At 40.6% G+C, this 23,214-nt stretch overlaps 1 protein-coding gene across 1 annotated transcript; it reads right to left on the reverse strand.

The window, feature by feature from the left end:
- Positions 1 to 1,083: 1,083 nt before the first annotated feature.
- LOC143122485 (transmembrane channel-like protein 2-A) lies at positions 1,084 to 17,893 on the reverse strand. The gene is made up of 20 exons (XM_076283273.1): positions 17,857 to 17,893; positions 17,438 to 17,479; positions 16,685 to 17,039; positions 16,407 to 16,556; positions 15,641 to 15,734; positions 15,464 to 15,545; positions 14,969 to 15,075; positions 14,782 to 14,880; positions 14,421 to 14,563; positions 14,151 to 14,298; positions 13,467 to 13,655; positions 13,042 to 13,221; positions 12,500 to 12,658; positions 9,670 to 9,798; positions 9,231 to 9,298; positions 8,875 to 9,114; positions 3,189 to 3,314; positions 2,815 to 2,893; positions 2,446 to 2,569; positions 1,084 to 1,298 (listed from the first exon to the last, which is right to left on the reverse strand). Exons 1-20 carry the CDS (start codon positions 17,891 to 17,893, stop codon positions 1,084 to 1,086), a joined length of 2,766 nt encoding a protein of 921 aa, XP_076139388.1.
- Positions 17,894 to 23,214: the final 5,321 nt, after the last annotated feature.

The following is a 23,214-nucleotide window of genomic DNA, read 5'->3' on the forward strand; positions in this document are numbered from 1 at the left end:
TTTGGTGTAAAGAAGCCCAAGTGATGTCTTGATGAGTGATCACAAATCAGTCTAATTAAGGCAATCCAAGTTCAAATTTATTGTCATGTATTCATAAAAGTATTTATCAGTAAATTACATTTATTATGCTCAAGAGCCAGCTCAACTTTAAAGAATAAAGTGTGGGTGAGCATTAAGACAAAAGAAGACAAGAGAAGATCATACAAAAACTAAAGTGGCAAGTGCAAAAAAACACTAAGGTCTAATGCCAGTGGCCAGGAAGTCAAGGATCCAACTGCACTGGGAGGAACAAATGTTCAGGACTCAGTTTCATGATAAGCCTAGATGGACCTGTGGTGTTAAAAGCGGAGCTGTAGTCGATGAAGAACATCTCTCTTATCCAGATGAGAGAGAGCAGTGTTCAAAGCAAATGTTATTGCTTCATCTGTGGACCTGTTTGACCTTTAGGCAAACTGGCCAGTGGGTCTAATATAGAAGAAAACAGGGAGGATGTAGTAGTCTATCATCTTTAACTAACTGGGCACTTCAGCCATGCCTACTGGTCGGGGTTTGAACCGGCAACTCTCCGGTTACAAGTCCGAAACGTTAACCAGTAGGCCACGGTTGCCCTACCAGTAGGCCATAAAGATTGGGTTTACAACATAATATAAAAAAAATAAACAATTAAATGCTTTGTAGATCATCCTAGCTTATTTTGCCATAGTGAAGATGCGCTAATGCTCTTCCAGGATTATAATAAACTGGACAAAAAATCAATGGTAATAATACATTAGAGTTGTTTTCAACAATAAGTCAACAATCAAATGAATGTTCAGCCATATTGAATTTCTACTTAAATGATACCAATTTTCAACATGAAAATAACAACAATTTATCTTAAACTAACAATGTCCATAAAATCTCAAGTCGTTTAACATATCACACCATTTCAGACCTCCAACACACATTAATTTACTGTTTATATTGCTTTTAAAAGGAGATTAGTGTTTACGCTACACCTCTTAAAAGTGCAATGTTACTCAACTGTTCCTTAAAAAGTGACATGGATCAGCGATTAGCAGACTAGCGAGGGGTTGCGGCAGTTTATTGTCTTGGGGCACCTCGTCCTCGACCTCTTGCGCCACGTTCCTGTGGGTTTCCCGGAAGTGCCCCTGGTCCCCGAGGTGCAGGTTCCCGGGTGACTGGCCCTCGAGCGTTCGGATTGGCTGATGCCAGTGACACATCCTTCTGCATGTTAACGCCTCCTGCAGCACCTGGCTTCACTCTGGTCCCCCTCCCACCTTTCTCCTCTTTTTTTTCTAATGAACAAGGTTAGACACATAGATATACATAATAAAGGCTAGATGTCTTATGGCGGAGTCTCTAACGGCATCACCGGCGGCCATCTTGTCACAGGCAAGCTATCTGGTGGGCTCTGTCAAAGATAATTAAGGCGTAGCAAGATGGGTCGTCCTAGTTCAGAAACCACCTAGTTCATTCAGTCAGAGACGGGCTCTGGTTCAGTCCCCGCCTGCACAGAGGCGTGTCACTGACGTATGACTGACATTTGAACGCCTCGGTTCCACGTGGTTGATGCCTTGGGAGTACAAAACAAACTTGGTGTACACCTTCATTAATGTTGATTTTCTCCCGATTGGAGGGTCATCCTGAAATGGGGAGGAGGGTTTGGAGATCATGATACCGTGTCCGAAATGTGCATCCATTGCTCAGAAAAATAAGGCTTTGACAAATTCTGGAAAATTCTTGGATTCTGCCATAGACCTCAATGTTAAAAAGGGAGCCCGATCACTGCATAAATGGGGGATAGTGCCCCCCCCCCCCCCCCATGCGGGGCGTGTACTACTGCTACCCTATTTGCATACATTTCCAGGGACAGGAAATGGCCTCTCAGGAAGTATCTTCGTAATCAACCATCTTTAGCTCTGTGGTACCTGATGTAAGGTATATCTCTTCTTCTACTAAAGGCAGAACAATGCCCCCAGGCTATAACAATGACACCTTCAGGTCACTACCTGTTATTACAGTATGCACCATTAAAACACAATGTTATGAGTTAGCGAGCTGACTGTGGCAAGATGGCCGCGAGGTGCAGACGTTGACCTCCATTGGTCAGCAGCGCGGACGAGACATCTAGCCTTTATTATATATATATCTATGGTTAGACATACACAAAACAGGCATGTAAAGCTTTACCCTACAGTTATACACTTTAAAGATTGCAGCGCACTCCAATTGCCATGTTGCTTTGACTGAGTCATGATGTCAACGTGATATGTAGTGTAAAGTTTATTACACAAAAGCTCGGTCAAAACAAGATGACTTGACTGGGTTATGAGTGAGTTGGGTTTTTTGTTACAATGTAGATTGTCCATTTTTTAATGTATTTTGTCCTATACCATTCGGTCTTCATGTTGTGTAGCATATAACTAATTGAGAGATTCTCACCGGTGTTGTTCTCTGGGGGAGGGGGAGGTGCCAGAGATCGGTTTGGGAGCAGGTCTTCCAGGTCCTGCTGTTGCTGGTTGGTGCTTTCCTTGTTGTTACGCCTGTTCTTTTCCTCATCTCTGGCCTACGAACAGAGAGTTTCAAAATAGATTGGGGCAGGTTATTATGAAGACAAGCCCACAAAATGTAGTGCTCCTAGTAGTAACATGCTTAATCAAAAAAAGATAATTTTTTTACTAACTGAAATATCAACGAGTAAAACAGGACACGACTATAATAATGCCATCATCTAGTCCAGATGTTGACTGGACTACTGTTCATGGTCAAAAATTATAGTATACCGGTACTGCAAGTCAAGTTTGTACATGCCATCTGCATCTTCTTTTTCAGCTCCAAGGTGGCATTCTTGTAGGCTTCTCCTACAGAGTTCAGGTAATATATGGCAAGCCTGTAAGAAAAAATATCACTTATTCCACATATTTTAACATAAAAGATCATCACCGAGGAGTTATATATCTCCTCTCACGTCTGTGTCACATAGTACATGCAATTTCACTGCAAAGTGTCCACTTTATAAATGTAATACGAAAAGTTTTTGCATCTACTTTCATCTCTGCACATTGTACTGTAAACACTTCTGAAAAAGGATGTCAGGTTCAATCACTTGGTGTAACTATATTGCAGTAGGATCATGCATGAGACAGTTTTTGACATCTCATAGACATTACTGTCTATTCACTTACACCATGAGCAGAACACCTGGTATGATGAGCCCTGGGTTTGCCACATAACCAAACAGCGTCCCTATGAAGGCCGGCAGGTCCAGGTCAATTGTTTCCATGACAACATCAAACATCTTCGCTTTACCACTATAGTAGGAATGGAGGTGAACAGCAAAAGTGAAGTGTTAATGAGTTTTGGTTCATACCACACCATTGTTTTGGTTTTTGATTGATCATCTTTTTTCTGTCTCTCTATGTGCTGAACTATGAGCTGTAATAGTGATTCTCAGGTGGAATAGTGAAAGATAACTGAAGAATAAAAAAAACATGACTACGTCAGCACAAAGAATTCATGGTTGGGATATATATGTGCACACGTGTGTATGAGACAGTAACTGTAACGTATTGATTTGGGCATGTGGATATCGTGCGCTGTCGCCCGGGTACGCAAAATCGAGAACATTTCCTGGTGAACGGAGGTTTGTGACCATGCTGTGTACCATCCTTCTCCTTTGCGGTGACATCCATCTTAACCCTGGGTCGGGAAACAGTAGGCTTCAAGACAAACTTGATCTAACTCCGCTGGGACTTGGAGATGGCCAGCACGGCTACACTACACCTGGCGGCCTTGGGCCTGCTGCGGAAGCTGGGATTCAGCTCTCCAGTGGCGAGCGATTTGATTACATCAAAGAACAAGGTAACACTGAAATCGATGCTCTTAAACTGGATAATACGAAATGCAGACTGCTTCAACGTTGATATCCGCACAACTGTGCAACAACAGCATTGCGGCCACAAAACAACAGAAAACTAAGATGTTTCAGACTGTTAATCCAGTGGCGCCAGCAGAACATTTTGACAGGGGAGGCCATTGTAAATCTTGGGGTGGCACATCAAAATAGGGGGGGGGGGGGGGGTGCTGCATCCATGCCACCTGAAGCATGCTGGTAGAAATATCTATTCAAAAGCACTGTTGGAAAGCAAGTTCATTATTTTGAACTGTACTGTAAATCATGTTACTATACAGGAATGCTTCATATCCTGGTGTTCGGTAAGGTCTGCTGTTTATTTCGATATATGGTTTGCTATGTTTTGAACGAAGTGTTTGTGAGATATACCACCGAGAATAATGGGTGTGGAGATAGACAAAGCGCTCTGTGCACAATGGAAATATCATTATAATAAATGCCATGTATATCCAACGATAATTTTCTCGCAAACCATTGTATATACCATTGGAAAGCTCAGGTTCTGCTCTTTCACATGATATCTGTGTAATTTATGTGTGATAAGTACTGAGTGAGCAATTCAACAGAGAATAATGGGTGTGAATTTCGACACATTTTGCGTCCGTCGGCCACATAGCCAGGGGTGGCCAGAGTTTATGTTGTGGTGGCCGCGGCCATCCCTGGCCACCCCTTGGTGGCGCCCCTGTGTTAATCATGCTAAAGTTCTATGGGATCCGAAGCTAAAACCCAAAGGGATCTTTGGTGGACATCTAAATGTAAAGAGTTTAGTATCCAAAACGGAACAACTTTAAAGTGCCCATATTATGAAAAAAATCACTTTTTCCGGGATTTGATGTGTTATTGTGTGTCTCTGGTGCGCTAAAAAAAAAAAAAAAACACCCATGCTGTTTTGAGTGAGATAAGGGTTTCTGGATGTATCCTGCCTTCAGCCTCCAGGGTGAGCTGGTCAAAATCGGCAAGGCTTTTGACGTCACAAGCCGAAACATTTCAATATTCCCACCCACCACCTCCTTTTAGGGCAATTACGTTACGTGAATATAATGGAAACCTATGGAGCTTCATCTAAGTGGGCAGGGAAAAGGATTTATAGGCTACTTACTAAATCGTTGAACAAACAAAGACACAAAATAAGGTTGGTGTAAGAGTTATCTGTTTGTTCATGGGATTCATTCTAATTCCATCACTTACATATTTCCTACAGATAGCTAAGCTTATGTTGTAGCTACTGAAGTTCCACTGTTAGATAGCTAGCTAGCAAGCTAACAGTTTTACATAGAGATCATAGATATATATATATATAGTGTATATATCTATGCATAGAGATTATGGTACGCTAAGTGTTAGCTATGGGCTATACTATGTAAAACGAAGGTGTAGTAGATAGTTAGGGGATTTTGAATTGGCGTGTTTCAGACGTTGCATAGGCTAATCAACACCCCACCTCTCCACACCAAGCCTACGAGTTCAACTTTTTTTTAAGCCTACATATCTCAGAAAATAATCTAGATACAAGCTTAAACCTTTGCACAGTAGTTGTTGGGTAATATTTAGCATTATTGACATAAAGTATGAAGCAAAGCCAAGATGGTCAGGCTAGGCTGGAGGCATTTGTTGATTTGGCACGAATGACCCTGGAAACAGTTAATGGAGTGGGGCGTGGGTAAGTGAGCAGCAGCTCATTAATATGTAATGAGCAGCAGAAACAGCACACTTTGACAGGGACTGAAAAAGAGTGTAAAACAAGCTATTTCCAGCAAACAACTTCAGAAACGTGTTTTCTGGAACTCATAGACCTATTTTAACTTGTTGAAAAATAGTCATAATATGGGCACTTTAACATTTGCTGACAGACTCTAATGTTGATTATCTGTGTTTGTCCGAAACGTGGTTAAATCCATCCACTCCATCAGGGGTTTATAATATCCCAGGATACCGCGTCTTCAGACGAGACCATGGGCATGGCAAAGGTTGTGGCGTCATGATCTATGTAAAAGAACCAATTCAGTGTAAACCGCTTGACCTGCCTATGATATTGAATGTGTTGGTGTCACCATTAATCTTTCTCCTGAAATGTCTTTCAATGTTATTGTTCTATATCGACCACCATCTGAAAATGATATGTTCTTAGATAAACTGTCTGCTATACTTAAAACATGTAAAGGTAAAGAAGTGCTACTAATGGGCAATTTCAATCTGAATTGGATAGATAAAACAAGAAGGAAACAGCTTAAGGATATTGCTAATAAATTTCACTTAACTCAGCTAATTGAAAATCCAACAAGGATAACAAGGTCTTCAAAGACTCTATTGGACTTAATTTTTACAAATAACAGAACGCATATCAAAAACATATAACTTAATCACTGGATTATCAGACCACAATCTCACCCTGGTCACAAGGCAGCTGTCAAAGAAGCGACTTAGAAATAAGAATACACCTGAAGAGAAAAATCATAACTCACTTATCCCAAAGAAAAAAATGCAGCACTTCGAAAATAAATTTAGACAAACAAATTGGGTTAATGTTGTGAAGGTTAAGAATAGTGAACAGGCCTGCAAAAACATATTGGATACTATTAAATATCTTGTATCTAAATACACAAAAAACATTCGAAAACAAACGTTGCCCTGGTTTAAAACCATGTTAAGGCAACTTATTAAGGAAAGGGATGTAGCCCTGAAAAAATCCCTAAAGTCAGGACTCAATACTGACCGCTTAATATATAAAAGCCTCAGAAACAAGACATTGCAATTTAGAAAGGCCAAAGCAAACTATTTCCTTGAAATTATAACACAAGCAAAAGGCAACTCAAAAATTATTATGGAGAACCATTGAACAACTCTCAGGAAAAGAACGACAAAAGAGTGCACCCCTACAGCTTAAAATAAATGGTACTTCAAAGAATGATAGTTTAATAATTGCCAATAGTTTTAATGATTATTTTATTGATTCTGTATTAGAATTGTGCAGCAATGCATTAGATCCTCAACTACTAAAGGTTGTAGACAATAAATCTACTTTCCTGAATTTGAATCATATAGATGTCAAAATAAATCAAATTTTGTCAACAGTATCCAAGCATTTTCCCTGATGCTCTCAAAACAGCAATAGTAACTCCTATCTTTAAAGCAGGGGATAGACAGGATGTCAGCAATTATAGGCCAATTAGTATACTGCCAGCCATCTCTAAGGTGGTTGAAAAAACAGTGTCAAAGTAGTTAATAGCGCACTTTAACACAAAAAATCTAATGCATCCCATGTAGTTTGGCTTTAGAGCTAACCACTCTACTGACACTGCATGCTGCTATTTTACTGAACACATTAAGGCTAGTCTTGACAAGGGAGGAGTAGTGGGTGCTGTGTTCTTAGACCTACGAAAGGCTTTTGACACTGTGAACCACCCAGTACTCCTAAGTTAACTAGCTTTCAGTTGTCCCCGAGTGTACTAGACTGGATCGAGTCATATTTGTTAAGTCGTGCCCAATGTGTTAGGATAAAGGATAAAACATCATCCTTAAGAGCATGTTCCATGGGGGTACCGCAAGGTTCCATCTTGGGGCCGCTTTTGTTCAGCACATACATCAACGATCTCCCATCGGTATGTGACTGTGTGGAGATTTTGATGTATGCTGATGACACAGTCCTGTTTACACATGGCAAAGAGCCAGGACAGGTTGCCCTCAAATTGACGCAAACACTTACTAAAGTTACAAAGTGGCTGAACAATTCTTGTCTCACATTAAATACTGATAAAACTGTCACCATGTTCTTTCGAAATAGATTTAAACAAAGTACTATATATATATATATATATATATATATATATATATATATATATATATATATATATATATAAGTAACATATACGTAGATGGGAAAAAGTTAAAAAAAATTTGAGGAGTTTAAATACCTGGGAATGACTTTAGACTCTACACTTACTTTTAAAAAACACATTAAAAAGCTGGGGAATACAGTGAAGTATAGCTCATTTCAGACACATTCGTAACTGTTGATGCTACTAAGACCTATGTAAATGCTATGATTATGTCTCACTTACATTACTGTATGTCAAGCTGGTCCCAGGCTAACAGGACTGCCTTGAAATCCATTTGGTCACTTTACAAACAAGCTCTGAAAATACTAGACAAAAGATCAATTCAGTACCACCACTGTGCCATACTGGGCAAGTAGCCTCGAAAACCTCATACATGCGCCTAATACATAAAATAATTCACAATGCTGCTCCACCACCTCTAAAAAAATTGTCCAACCCTGCTCTGAACGAATAGGCAGAGCCACCAGATCCATTACTAGGGGAGATTGTAGCCTCCCAAATCGGAGCACTGCATTTGCGCAATCAGCTTTCTCTTTTAGAGCTGCATGGAACACTCGCCCCAGTAATCTAAAATGTGTTACAGATTTCCATACTCTCATGTGAAGTGAAAAAATGGATTTTAAGTAATCAGTCTTGTCAGCCCTAATCATTATTCTGTATATTTTTAATTGAGTGTGTGTGTGTGTGTGTGTGTGTGTGTGTCTGTGTGTGTGTGAGTGTGTGTGTGTGTGTGAGTGTGTGTGTGTGCTTGTTGTTCCTATTTCATTGTATCCTATTTTATTCTTCATACCTGCCCAGGGACTGCAGATGGAAATTAGCTATAATCTGGTACAAGCCATCTTTTTACTCTATGTAATTAATTAACCTTGTACATGGTCCCTGTCTTAAATAAACCAATAAACTAAAACTAAACTAAACTGATGCTTTTATCCAAAGCGACTTATGTCAATTATTACAAGGGCCAGTCAGAGCAACTTGGGGTTAAGTGCCTTGCTTCAGGGCACAATGGTGGCAGTAGGAACTTGAACCCAACCTGTCTGGCTACTGTATGCTAGCTCAGTTCCTCAGCCACTACGCTACCACACCCCTCCTCCCTCCATACTCCAACACATTATCCTGTACCTGAAAGGACCACAATCAAAGGAGGGCGGCAGAGACATGATGGTGTAGACTACAGGCAGCAGGCTGAGGAAGAGAATGAGGAGGAGGAGGCCCATGTAGAAGTTGTTGGACTTGGAGGCCTTGAAGACTCTCTCATGGGGCACGTTACAGCACATCACAGCCCAGCACTGGTAGTACATGGAGCTCAGCAGACGTAAGACGTTGATGCCCACCAAACCAGGGGCGTAAAATGCACCCATCCTGACAGAATTGAAGAGGAGATTATTGATCATAAAAAAACAAGGGTATGGAAACTCATTTGTAGGGAGAGATAGCTAGGCATTCAGCAAGTTCAGCTTCAGGGTTTTAAAACTTACCAGATCATTCCTTGATTGAAGACCAGCCCCAGGACATTGCCACTGATATCAAACTCTCCATATGATGGCTAGACAGTATGAAGGTACAGTAGTTAAGTTAAGTGCACCCATGTCACTCATGATTTTGAAATGTGTTCCAAGGTTTCCAAAGAAGTACTTTACATAGAAATGTATTTGCTCATTAAAACAGTAAAAGGATTGATGATGGGTGTTGGATTTGATTAAGGCTTGCTCCCAACCTAACAAAGAATGTCATTGACTAAACTAATTTATTATTCTCTTAAAGATTCTTCTGGTACATTACAAAGCACGTGTTATCTATAACCCTTAAAAATAGCGTCATAGAAACATGCAGAGTACTTGAGAGATTTTAACTGTGATCCTCCATGGCCAAGGAAAATAATAACTCTTTACAGAATCTGCTATGAAGAAGACTCACAAATCCTGCCTCCAGGTCCCAGCACCAGCAGTAGTTGAGAAACCTCACAATGAAGGCCCGTAGGAAGTCACCTATGAGAATAGTCAGGTAGGTCACCTGGATGTCTGAAACAGTCAGCTTCACAAACTCCTGTGAATGACAGAAGTACTTTAGATTAACAGGTAACAGGTAAAGAGCTACTTTAGATTGAAATAAGCTTCATATTATTAGCCTTTAATTAGAAATCATTAAAATAATCATATTGGGGTGTTTACTACTGTCCATGCTACTTTTTTATTATCCTTGTGGGGGCAGAGAGTATTGTAACTCAGTCCCTCCGTGTGTGTGTTTGTGTCTACTCACACAGAGTACCTAAGTACTGATTAAATTTTCATACCAGGTAGAGGGTCACTATATCTCGATCCTCTAACACAGTGTTTCCCAAAGTGTGCCGTGGCCCACTGGTAGACCGTCAAGGTGTTGCAGATGGGCTGTGAGAGGTAGCCTACATTATTTTATTTTTTTTGCATTTTGTAATTAAGGTTGAAATATTGAAAAAAATAATGGCTCCAATTCAAAAGTACCTAGTAATAAAAGTAAATTAAATATATGCTTATTCTTCAAACTGACGTTCATTTGATGTTGATCTGAAACATATTTGATGGGGTTGTCAGATTATGGGTACACTGAAGTGTCTTATAATGGAGTGGTAGTTGTAATAGGCTTAGTTTATGCATGCGTAATTATTCAAATTCCATTAAATAAATGATAAGGAAATACTTTATATTAGTCTCATCTCAGAGTTGTGAATAAATGTTTGGGTGGGCCGCAGAAGATTTTTAGAAATTAAATCTTATAGTCAGATGAGTAGTCTTAAGTTTGGGAACCTCTGCTGAACTGGATCTTAACCAAATATAAGGGTAAGGGTGTGCCTTTAACTGATTGTTAAAGTTTCCTAGTGGCAGTGAGGTGAACCTTTCAAACCATTCACTGCTAATTGTAACCATATTCTTCTCTGTGTTGTATTTGCCTTTTTTATTCTCATTGGGACTGTGCAAGTGCACATCCAGTGTGTGACACTGTTGCAGACAAACAAGATAGAACCTCCTTTTGTCCTTACTGTTAAGTGGACATGTAAGCCCATTTTTAAACCATATCACCTTTCAGTGTTTTCAAGGTAATGGACTTGGTGTGTGGTATGAGAATATAACTGATGTTATTCAGTGATGGGCAGTAGCATCGACTACATCAGTAGCTTGGCAGTAACGTCGCTATTTACAAAAGGGGGTCACGAGGGTCAGAGGTCGGAAACTGGGGGTAGATTTTGCTAACAGAGTTGCCCAGTTAGGGGCTCGTCATCACTTTTGTCGTCACGTTGTAGTTTGTTTGTAGTCCATGTGGCCTTTCATGTCCAACAGTTTTAATGTGAACTTGGGAATTTGCCGTTTTTGTCACTTGAAAGCTGCATATCTTTCTTTCACAAGCGTCTTACACTATATTTTAAGCAAATACAGTTGTTTATTTAGGATTAGTGAGTGTATGTTTTAACCTTTGTTGTGGCATCCGTATTTGTCACACATTACGACGACAAAGCACATGAACACTTGCTGTGGGAAAAACAAAGTAGCCACGGGGGCGGTCCTTGTCATTCCGAAGTGCCATGAATGCACCATAATGTTCACGGAGACAACACACCATAGACAGCGGCACACACACACACACACACACACACATACACTGGAGGGAACAGACAGAATGGCAGAGACCCCAAGATCCGTTGCAGAGCATGATGTTACCTAGCGTTCATGGGCTTCGTAAAAACCTTTCTCTGAGTGAAAACATCATCATTCCGCGTCATTCACGTCACTTAATTAATGTGTGAGTCAGAGGTCGGAAACTGGGGCTAGATTTTGCTAACAGAGTTGCCCAGTTAGGGGCTCGTCATCACTTTTGTCGTCACGTTGTAGTTCGTTTGTAGTCTATGTGGCCTTTCATGTCCAACAGTTTTAATGTGAACTTGGGAATTTGCCCTTTTTATCACTTATAAAGCTGCATATCTTTCTTTCACGAGCATCTTACACTATATTTTAAGCAAATACAGTTGTTTGTTTAGGATTAGTGAGTGTATGTTTTAGCCTTTGTTGTGGCATCCGTGTTTGTCACACATTCGATGGCAAAGCACTTGAACACTTGCTGTCGGAAAAACAAAGTAGCCATGGGGGCGGTCCTTGTCATTCCGAGGTGCTCTGAATGCACCATTAGGCCATGGCCATACCTTCAGACGTAGGGTACGTCACTTTAGTCGAGACCAACGAAAATAAATATATTTTCAGATGCCTTCTGTGTAATCCAAAGAAAAAAGTTCCTGTCGACGTCAATGACATCCAAACATACGAACACGCGTTCGGTGATTGAATTTCATTAAACTAGGCCTACTTTTCCATTTTGCATCAATGAATAAAATTAAGCTTAAATCAGCTAACAAAACGAATTAAGTACGAAAGAGGTGGGAGAACGGAATAATTGATAAAGTTCAAACAGTTAGATAACTCATGCCAATCATATTTTAGCCTTTATCTGACTGACAGTTGTTTTGATCACTAAAATTGCATTGACTTGGCATGCAGTTTGATTAACTGAAAATAGCTACTATCAAGCTACTTTTGACAGTTTGTAACTTAGCTTGCTATATTTGTATGGGTGGTAGCTTCTGTGTAGTGAAGCTGAATTTATTGCAGAGTAGGCTTAGCTCACCACACATATCAAGTAGCTTGCCCATCACTATTCTAATGGACAGAAACAGTAACATAATAGATAGCATGTCAGAGGCCAACTAAATGGTTAGAATTACAAGTCCAACGCTAGTCTCCCAACACGGTCCGCGGATGGCATCAGCAGGGTTGATGGGCGGAGCGGTGGCCTCAGAGTCGTTGTTGTACATGGAGAAGTTGGCTAGGTACTCCTTCAGGAACCAAACTGAGTTATTCTTAATGTTTACTTCCTCCTCAAGCTGCAAGACAAAAGACATTTAACTAGAATAGAATAGAATAGAATAGTCGTCATTACCACATCTACTAAAGTCACTGGGAATTGTTGTAGTGAGACAGCATACTCAATGAAACACAGTGAAAAAAATTACTGTATAATGTTACATTATGCAACATCATAGCATGGTGTCAACTACAATACAGCTAGACCAGTCTTATATTCTTGCTCATTAAAAATTTATGAGTCTCAATATCAGGCTAAACTGTCATGGCTGTCCCATCACTCATGGTAATGGGGCATTCTCTGTGCTCTTGTTCTCAGAAATGCATGTGACCAAGGGACACATTCAGCACTTCTGTTTCACAGACACACATGGATGTACACATGCACGTGACCGTGGCTTACCTTGTTGTTGACCTCGTCAAACAGAGCAAAGAGGAAGGTGTAGAGGTTGCCTAGGAAGAGGGCAAATATGCGACCGAGTTGCCATTTGAGGGCAATACGGGGATGGTATTCCTCTAGCTCAGCAATGGTTTCAAACAATGGAGGGCACACCAGGCCCAGTAAAGACATGATGATCTCAACCTGTTACGACAGGAGAACAGAGGAGAGTCATAAGGATGAGCTATTCCATTCACATTCATTCAACATCATTTGACCAATTTCATATTCTATACTTTAAGAGTGCCACCAGTAGATGAAACCTATTTTTATATATATTTAGGTAGCTGTTGCAGTGGTCAATGTAGTGGTCCAAATAAAGGAGAATCCTTGCTTATTTTAGATCACGTGTTCTCATGTTTAGATCATAATTGTTTTATCCACAGTACCTCATTTTTCTCGTACCACCCAATGTCATCCCTATTGGCAAACTCCTGTGACCGCGAGACCGCAAAGAAGATGAGGTAGCCGCTGCCTCCCAAGATGCAGGTGATCATGAAGTTCGCCAGCACCCGCAGGAACCTCCGCAGGTGGATGTTCTCATCTTTCTGGTTCTCTTGCTCGTCCACGATGGACTCCTGCAAGAGTTCACAAATGACAGCGACATCATAGCCTATCCTTATATGAAAACCAGAACAAAAATCATAGTCCTGCAATTTTAAAATAGCGTCACATGAGGTTGTTCCTGTGTGATACTTTGTAAAAGGAAGGATTATAACAAATATTATTATTGTGAATAAAATGATGAAGTAAACAAGGTCATTTGCCAATTCAGCTATGTCGTTTTATCCATCATCACTGATACTGACAGATGTCTTTAGTATATGTTTCTGAATAATAATTTACTTGTATTAATTTATTCAAAGTGACTTACATACAGTATGTCAATTATATTACACGGGCCATTGTCCCCAGAGCAACTCAGGGTTACTGTAAGTCCCTGCTCAAGGACACAACAGTGGAAGCCGGGAATTTAACCCACATATTTTCAGGCTACTGTATCCTATCCCAGCTCCTTACCCACTACACTACCACTGTCCCTATTAATACAGTGTGAGTGTGTGTGTTGTTGCCTTGAAGCTTGTGGTGACTGAGGCGTATTTGTTATCCGCTGTCTCAGGATTCCCGATAAGGTAATCCCAGCTGGTGAACATCTTCCAGGAAAAAGTGAACTCACTATCCGCATCATCCCCGCCGCCGACATCCTGATTTTTAGCCATTCTGACATGGAACAACATGACAACATACATGTTTTTCTTTTCAATTCATATCCACTTTAACTATACATTACAGGAAAATGCAATATCTTCAACAGTCTGTACTGGTGCTATAGGTGGACTCACGTTCTAATGACAACCATGAGGCTGTAGCCGAAGATTCCAATCCCTACCAATAGATAAGAGAGTGGCAGTCGGAATTTCAGAGGCCCAACGGTCCTCTGGTCATTGTAGTACCCATAGAAAAGCACTGAGTATTTGCAGTAACCCTGCAATACATTTATATAGAGATGTAAAATGATGTGTAGTTTAACCAACACTTTGACTTTTTGAATAATATATATAACAGATATATCACAAAAACGTACAGGGGAATGTTGACATTTGTCTGGGCTTTATGATAGATTAGTGAAGTTACTAATACATATAAATTGCATTATGAATTACAAGAATGGTTAGATGGAGTATTCTGTATTAGCTAACTCACATTGAAGTCCATAAGAACAGAGTAATCCATAGCCGTAGGCTGTTCAGCTCTAGGTACTGTTTTCCGAGGTATGGATCCATATGGTAGCCCCATTAGAACCTGTCATCACATTACCTATTAGAAATGTTAATGAATACATTCAAACTACACTACACAACAACAATGTGACCTCCGAGTGACTGCTGACCTCGGGGATGACCACAAGCCCAAACATTAAGCTGAAGAGCACCAGGTTCAGACCGTACATCCACCGCAAGAATATGAAGTAGGAGGCCACCGATGACCCAAAGTGACCTGGAGACCCAGTCACAAATACATAGGATTAAAGTGCATCCAAACCAATTTCAACAAATTTAGCTCAGTAAATTAGCTAAATGTTTTATGCAGAGGTAAATATTTTATGCAACACATTGAACAAAGATGTACAATTGTTAAGGGCGCTAACATTGTTGATGTACCACAGTTCTCCACATGATTGCAGTATGTTTTGTGACTGTACTTTCAGTCATATTTTCTCCCTCAAATAAGTTCTATCAGTTATCTTCTTCTTTTCAAATAAGTGAATCAGTTCTTTTACATGAGAGGGATATTGACTGAGTCTAATTCCATGACACGCTCTCTGTGCCATTTTAGTCACAATAACATGACAAATAGTGCACAATAAGTTTAGGGAAACAATTACTTTCCACTTCTTTGATCTTCCTTTCCCATGGTATGCAGGATGTTCTGAAATTTTCAAAATCTCTCTGAAACTTGATCCATTTCTGTAAACCAATAAGGCATAAGGAAATTACCAACTAAATATGTCAGTTCTCACAATACAAAAAATCATTGTTGTTACACGGTAACATGTTGTTACCTTCTTCATCATCACTTTGTAGGCAAACCATGCTCTTCCTTTGCCCTTCCCCCCCAGAGCACCTTCAAATTTGTCCACAAACTCCTGGGACTCTCTGGAAACACACAATTAAAATCACAATATTTAGTGCAGTTAATGATGACATCTACTCTATGCCAAGGTTTGCATGTAAAGCTATTTGCCATTATGCATTTGACTTTCTGGCTTTTTTATTTCATTCTTTCTTGCATACCCAGCGCCTGTCTTATTTCCTCTACTTTTGTCAGCATATCTTCTAAGAATAGAATTTGACTTTCTGAGAATTCTTTCTCATTTCTAGATATTGTCTATCTTCTTCTCGTTTTTTTTATTATTCTTTCTGTCTATCTGCCTTCACATCTTCTATTTCCCTTACTTCCTCTACTTTGCGCCAGTTTACCTGATGTTCTGAAATAAGAATGTGACTCTTCTTTGAAGTTTCTACTTCATCAAGGGTTTCCGCTGATACTGCTTTCTCACAAGTGGTTTGCATCATTCTATTCAGAGCATATCTGATATTGACTGAAAACTGTTTAAATTCACCTGCAACCAGAACCAACCAACCACTTTATGTTTGAAATAATGTTAATCATCTTTAACAAACTAGTTGCACGCAAATAGACTATTTGAACGCAGTCTTCAGACAATTTGAATAATAACCTAATGACACCACCACCTAAAACTGTATGTCTTCACAACACCACTGATTTTGTCATGGATTCCTCTTTTTATCACCATGGTGCATTACTTGAGAACTGTCAGGCGGCGTCTCATACGCCATGGCTTGGTTCTGATGTTGGCAATGAGCTTCTTCTTCTCCTCCACCTCCTCCGTGAGTCGGGCCAACTCTCCTTCAGACATGGACTCCTCCTCTTCAGAATCGGTCTTGGAGTCCGAGCTTTCATGGGAAAAGGGAGGGACAAGGTCAATACATTTACATTTCTCTTTTCACCACACATTTAATGAATACTTCAGTTTCTAGTCTAGCCCCTGTTAACAATTCACCCCAGTTAGATGGTGTTGTACCTGCTTCCTTTGCCTTTCTTCTTCTTTTTATCATCGTCTTTCCCTTTTCCTTTTCCTTTGCCCTTCTGCTCCTCTTTATCATCGTCTTTTCCTTTCCCTTTGCCCTTCTGCTCCTCCTTCCCTTTTTTCCCTCCCCCCTTCTTGTTCCTCCCTCTGCCCCCTGCCTTGGACTCCCCTTCACTTTCGTCCTCAGTGTCCTTGGCTTTCTTTCCCGCCTTCCTCCTGTTGGCCGCTCGTTTGTTCCGAGGAGCTTCGTCCTCTTTGTCTTCATCATCCTCTGCATCTTCGCTCTCCATCGCTCTTTTGCCCCTTCTGCCCGCAGCTTGCCTTCCTCTGGCTTTGGGTTTGGTGTCCTCTGCATGCATAAAAATGGACATTCACCAACTAAACCTATAATCTCAACAAAGTCAACAAAACTATTGCAAAATCATCAAGAAGCAACCTCTTATACTGTATCAGAGGAGAGTCAAAGAAATATCCTCAGTAAACTCATTCCAGAAACACACTCTGTAGGTGATCATTCACCAACTAAACTTAAACCTTACTGCTTAAACTTGTGCCACAGGTAATCATGAGGCAACCACCCATATCAGATGACAGTCACTGAGACATACTCACTTTAGAAACAGGTTCTCACACACACATACATAGCAGGTCATAAACACAATGCTCATCGTGTTCACCAATCCATCTGTTCACAAACACAAGCACAATAACAAAGCACAAAGATCATCTCCAATTATCTGAACTCACCCTCACTCCCTGTTTCCACTTCGCCGTCAATATCTATTCCCACTGCAGTCAGGTTAGCGGAACACAGAACATACCAGTGCATGGTCAGCTTGAAACAAGTCATAACTAAATTAGTCTCTCTCTAAAATTTAATGCAACATTGTGTACACTAACAAGTCATTTAGAATGGTCGATTACAATAATTACAATTTATATATAAAAAAATGAAATAATAACAACAATCGGTAACAAATAATCTACTATTATCTGTTATTTCTGACACTTCCATGACAATAACACATTTTCATACTCAAATCATAGTCATATAGTCAAATCAGACAAAAAGTTAAAATGTAAAATATCTCAATTAAATGTTTGATTTTCACCTCAACAGTAACTAATTTCAGCTCAGGTTGCACATCATATGATGCTTCACTCACCATCCTCCAATTTCCTTGCTGTTTCTCTTCGCGGCATTCTGTGTCGTTTCTCTGATGATCTGTTCTGGAATTTCGGTGAGGCACCTCAGGGCTCAGTTCTGCCATCATGTTACCGACTCCCAGTCGCCATGACGACGCTTAATGACCTCACACACAAAAGAGCGTGCAAAACTTACAGAGAGCGAACATGTCACCTGCTTGCTGGCACAAAATCCCAAATCACTTGGAAAAAAAACGTATTTTCTGAAGAGCAAGACATTTAGAACTTGAAGGCATCTGAAATATACCACCAATAAGTGAAAGGTATTTTCCTTTAGCTTAAAAGGGCCTGATATCAGGGAGATGACCTGGCATGATAGACAAGACTTAGTGGCAACACCATGGTGAGTGACTCCACACCGAGACCTCGAAAACGGTTATACGGTCCACCCGATCTTTTAAACCTGCAGACCCACTCTCACTCGTCTGGTCACACTATCCCAAGAACCCCAGCTGTCACAAGAAGAACCTACTTAAAGATTTAATGGAGGCTTGGGTTTCCAAATAGAGACTGTTAACCACAATCAAGCACACAGTGCTCAAAGGTGTTAAGTTTCAGCACATGTTAGGCTAGTCTCATGACATGGGGCAAATGGCTTTGTAAACTTGTAAAAATATGTAAACTTACAGATCAATGTGGACCATGTGGAAGCCAATTCAGCACATTTTACAAACACAAGAAGACTTAAAGGTATCAGCGATGGCGGGGTAACAATGTAAATGTACAGACTAACGCTGAACAAAAAAATGAATAATTCCACACTCCTCGTCATATCACTACACTGCCCATGCCAGTTGCCCTAGTTAAGGACAGAATGCCTAAAAAAAAGCTATTAGCCAATCAGAGCAGAGGTACGGGCATAGGGTACGGGGGCTGAGTGGGGGACGTGCGCGAGGAGGGAGACAGAGACGAAGAGAAGACTGAGTGAGCGTTAACGCAGCCGTGTGAATCACGTAATATTACATGATAGTAGTCACTTTTACCACTTTTTCGTAATAGTTGCGCCCTAAGTGCCGGTTAGTGCGATCTGATCTTGCCTTAAGGAAGGAGGAAGATTCGAGACCACTTTCCAAAGAGGACGGGTCGACTAAGTGAAAGCTGATAACGTGAGTGAATCAACCGTTAGGCTACTGTAGGGACTTTGGGTGTTTGGCTGGAGTGAGATTTTGTGAAGTCATAGTGTGTTGCGTTAATTTTTTCCCTAAACCTAATTTTAAAAATGTCTGTCCCCTCACTCTTTTGCTATGTATAGCCTAATCCCTGATTTATCTAAAAAAAGTTTCTTCAAAATGTATAATTAATTTATTGATTGCACTTGAAACAAGACCAGTGTTTTTACCCCGTGCCATGGAAGGATTATGAGCCACTGGGCCCCTGGGCACAGACATGAAAAAGGTATGGTAGTAGCTCAGCAATTCTAGGGGGGTTCGGGGGGCATGCCCCCCCCCCCCCCCCCCCCGTAGAAAAAAATGAAAAATAACCCCTTAAATAATGATTCTGGCGAGTTTTGTGGAAAGAAATGGACATATAAATATGGACATATCAGAGAGTAGGCAAGGTAATATAAAAAAAAAATATATAGAAAAAACTATATATATATATATATATATATATATTAAGAAAAGGTATAAGTGTGGCCACATTCCGGCTGTGGCATGGAGGGAGGGGTTATGCATATGTGCTAGTATAGCACGCAAACAGTGAGGCAGACAGTGGTAAAAAGTGGCTAGTGGACAGACAGTACCAAACATGGAGAAGGTGGAGAGGCAGACAGACGCGGAGAAGTCTATCTCTCCTCTTCCCTTAAGTGAAGCATTGAACAGTTCAATGGCCCTGGGGACAAATGACTTCCTCAGTCTGTCTGTTGTGCAAGGCAGTGAGCGAAGTCTCCAGCTGATCAGGCTCTTCTGCTTTACAATAGTGCTGTGGAGTGGATGACACTCATTGTCCAAAATGTTGATCAGTTTGTTCAGGGTCCTTTTGTCAGATATTGAAGTGATGCACTCCAGTTCAGCTCCCACTACAGGGATGGAAATAAAATATTTTTTTCCACCTACCATTGTGGCTGGTGGATTCCAAAGTCTACCAGCCACTCAACTTTTTTACCAGCCACTAGAGATACAGTATGAACATTTGAGGAAAAATCATGACCAAAATGATCACGGTTATTGGTATTATTGCGATATGATTAAAATGTGCTGACTTTTTTTCTAAACCTACCATCAGTGTACCATCAATGAACTCATAATTGGCTTGCCCTTCAAGCCCAGTAGCAACAAAACTAAAGGTCAACAGAACAGCTAGTGTCATAAAAGTGGTGTGGCTCCTAAAAGACACAATCCACTGGTGTGAGTCTATAGGCCCTTTCACACTGGCGAAATCGCCGCGATTTTATGTACCAGAATCGCGGAACGACTGTCCCTTTCACATAGACCGAGGCGGAACGGCGGGACAAAGTGTCTCGCCAAATTTACTACCAAGCCCCCTAGACATTTTGCCGAGTTTTTTCGTTCCGGCACCAGTGTGAATGGGTCAAGGTGAAAGGGGAATCTGGGCGGGCATTTCGATGCTATGTCCAGCCCACCACAGGAGATTGCAAATAAATCTAACTGATCAAAAGCAGCAATAGCAGAGACAGCACATTATGTCAATCTATAAATTCACAAAGTCTCCAGTCATTCAATGCCTGCTAGAGTTGACTGTAGCTTGGAATGCAATCAGTTGCCATAATAGGCTATCCTAAAATCCAGTGAAAAAACAAAGCATGAACTCATGAGTCTGTCTGTAGACCTATTGAACAATTTAAACACATTAGGAACCGCAAAGTTGGAGACATGCATAAAGACATTGCTCCCAATTTAAAACCGGATTACTCTGGAATGGCTAACCGTAGGGGCATGCTTTACACCTTTGTGTTCGGTAAGGTCTGCAGTTTATTCTGATATATGGTTTGTCATGTGTTGAGGTAAAGTTCGCGAAGTATTCCACCAAGATGAATGGGTAGGGATATGGCGCAAAAAATGATTAAATTAAAGTTACCTTTCTCGCGAACCGTTTACCACAACAACTAACCACTAACATTGTTTAAAAGCTGAGAAAAAGCTCTTTCGTGTGATACATGTGATTTCTGTGATAATAGGCTACTTCGCAAGTAGTTCAGCAAATTTGGGTGGGACAGAATACCTATACAGCAGCTCTGGCCATATCCGCTCTGGCTCACATGATGTACTGCTTTAAATGCATTATCGCTTCACTACCCAACACGCGAACAAGAAAGAAAAGAAAAAAGAAACCAATGTACTTATGTCGCGATTTCCGATAGGCCCAGGCCTAGGGAAAAGACAGCTATGGTAACCTAACAATTAAGATTTGCTTTGCCTACACTGCTGTTTGGTTGTCCCAAGCTTTGAGACGATCCATAGGCCATACTCGCATTAACTGAATCTTATCAACCCGAACTGCGATGTTCCAAACAGAGTGACAGGATGCAATGCCTAATAATCTCACTGCCTTCGGCATAACTGCTAACAGTGCACCTAGACCTACTGTTAAACACCTGAAAAATATTAAGCTGCTGTTTTCTTTTCATGACGAGCACTAGCCTACGCTTAAATGATTTATGACTGAATGGAACGTTGCGTTTTTAAGCGCCAGAACTGCTTATCACGTCGTCTGACAAAGTTTACACCAATCATCATCTTCTAATGTATCCTTATGTTGAGATGTCCATTCTCTTTGCCCTAGGCTATCATTTGTGTGCGAAACATGTTTCAATTAAGACAATACACAAGGTATTTTTTATTGTTGTAATATTGAATGATTTCATGAATAAATTGTACGCACAGTGCGTAGCCTACAGGATTGGCGGCGCCACTGACCAAGGCCACAGTAGCCTGTGAACCTCTGAATTTCTCTTCCAAATTACTTTTTATTGTCTGAAGACATCTATCGCAAGAATCTAACATTCTAACAGCAACAGCAAAGCAAATCCAAGCTAACCAAAGTGCAGTCGGTTCTTCCGCCATGGTTTTTGAAATCACACACCTGCTGTATCTGAAGCCCCACGCATAATAAGGCCTACGACTATCACTCTACACGCCCCCTGTTGCACGTCACAATTTAATTTACTATAACTGATCCTGCCTCCTGGCTCCCCAAATTGCCGCATCATGTGAACAGATCAGCAGGCCAGCAAATTTTCACCTCGCTTTCAGACACAAAAAGACGGCAATAAGACTTCTCCTCTTCCCGCAAATTTAGCGGGATCTCTGTGTGAAAAGGCCTTATAACTCTAGCCTACATCATCTAATTTTAATATTATGTCTAGCCTATATTTAACATTTAACATTTATTTTCTATTTAGCCTGTAATGAAATCATGCATCGACCAATTTAAGCACACTTTTTTTAGGACACTTAGGCCTAAATACATGCATGCAGCATTTTGTGAAAATAAATCATTATGGCTACATCGACAAACTCTTAGCCATGAGCTGTAGGCCTATATCCTCTGATTTTAATGTTTACAGATATATAGGTATTTAAGCACAGCTCAGTTTTAAGACACTTAAAGCCCAAAGTTGGAGACCATATAGAAATTTGCTACCATTTCAAAACCGGATTACTCTGGAACGGCTTATTGTAGCCTACAGGGGATTGCATTACACCTTTGTGTTCGGTAAGGTCTGTTGTTTATTCTGGTTTACGGTTTGTCATCTGTTGAACAAAACGTTTGTGAGATATTCCACCTATATGAATTGAGATGAGCACAGAGCTATAGAGTAATATGATTATTTCTATTCTATTTCAATTTATAATAATTGAAAGTTATTTCCTCGCGAACCGTTTATCACAGCGGCTATTCATAAGTGCCACCTACGTCACTATCAAATAGAACGCAGCCATATTCACAACCTAATAAAAGATAAGAAAAAGTTCTTTCATGTGATGTCTGGGCTAGGCTACTTCGCGAGTAGCCTAGTTCAACAGAGATGAATGGGCGGCCACACTTTGTGTCTTCCTGCTCATGTCTAAATAGCAGCGTGTTCCAAAAGTGTCACAGACCGGATTAATAGACCAACTTTTTCAGAGGAAGGACCACTTAACCAATAAAAAAGAAACGCACGGACCACCTACAGTAGCTAAAAAAAAAGAGTAGACCTACTTCAACAGTATGTTAGCCCACACAATAGGCCTACTCACTGAACCACCTTGCTTATTGTCTAGACCTACTTCAACAGTATATTAGCCTACACAATAGGCCTACTCACTGAACCACCTTGCTTATTGTCTAGACCAGTCATTCCCAAACTGTGGTCC

The sequence above is a fragment of the Alosa pseudoharengus genome, unplaced genomic scaffold (assembly GCF_046254945.1).
Source record: "Alosa pseudoharengus isolate Yale_2024_CS ecotype anadromous, Long Island Sound unplaced genomic scaffold, YU_APseudo_1.1 YU_APseudo_1.1_scf_14, whole genome shotgun sequence".
NCBI classification, from domain to species: Eukaryota; Metazoa; Chordata; class Actinopteri; order Clupeiformes; family Clupeidae; genus Alosa; species Alosa pseudoharengus.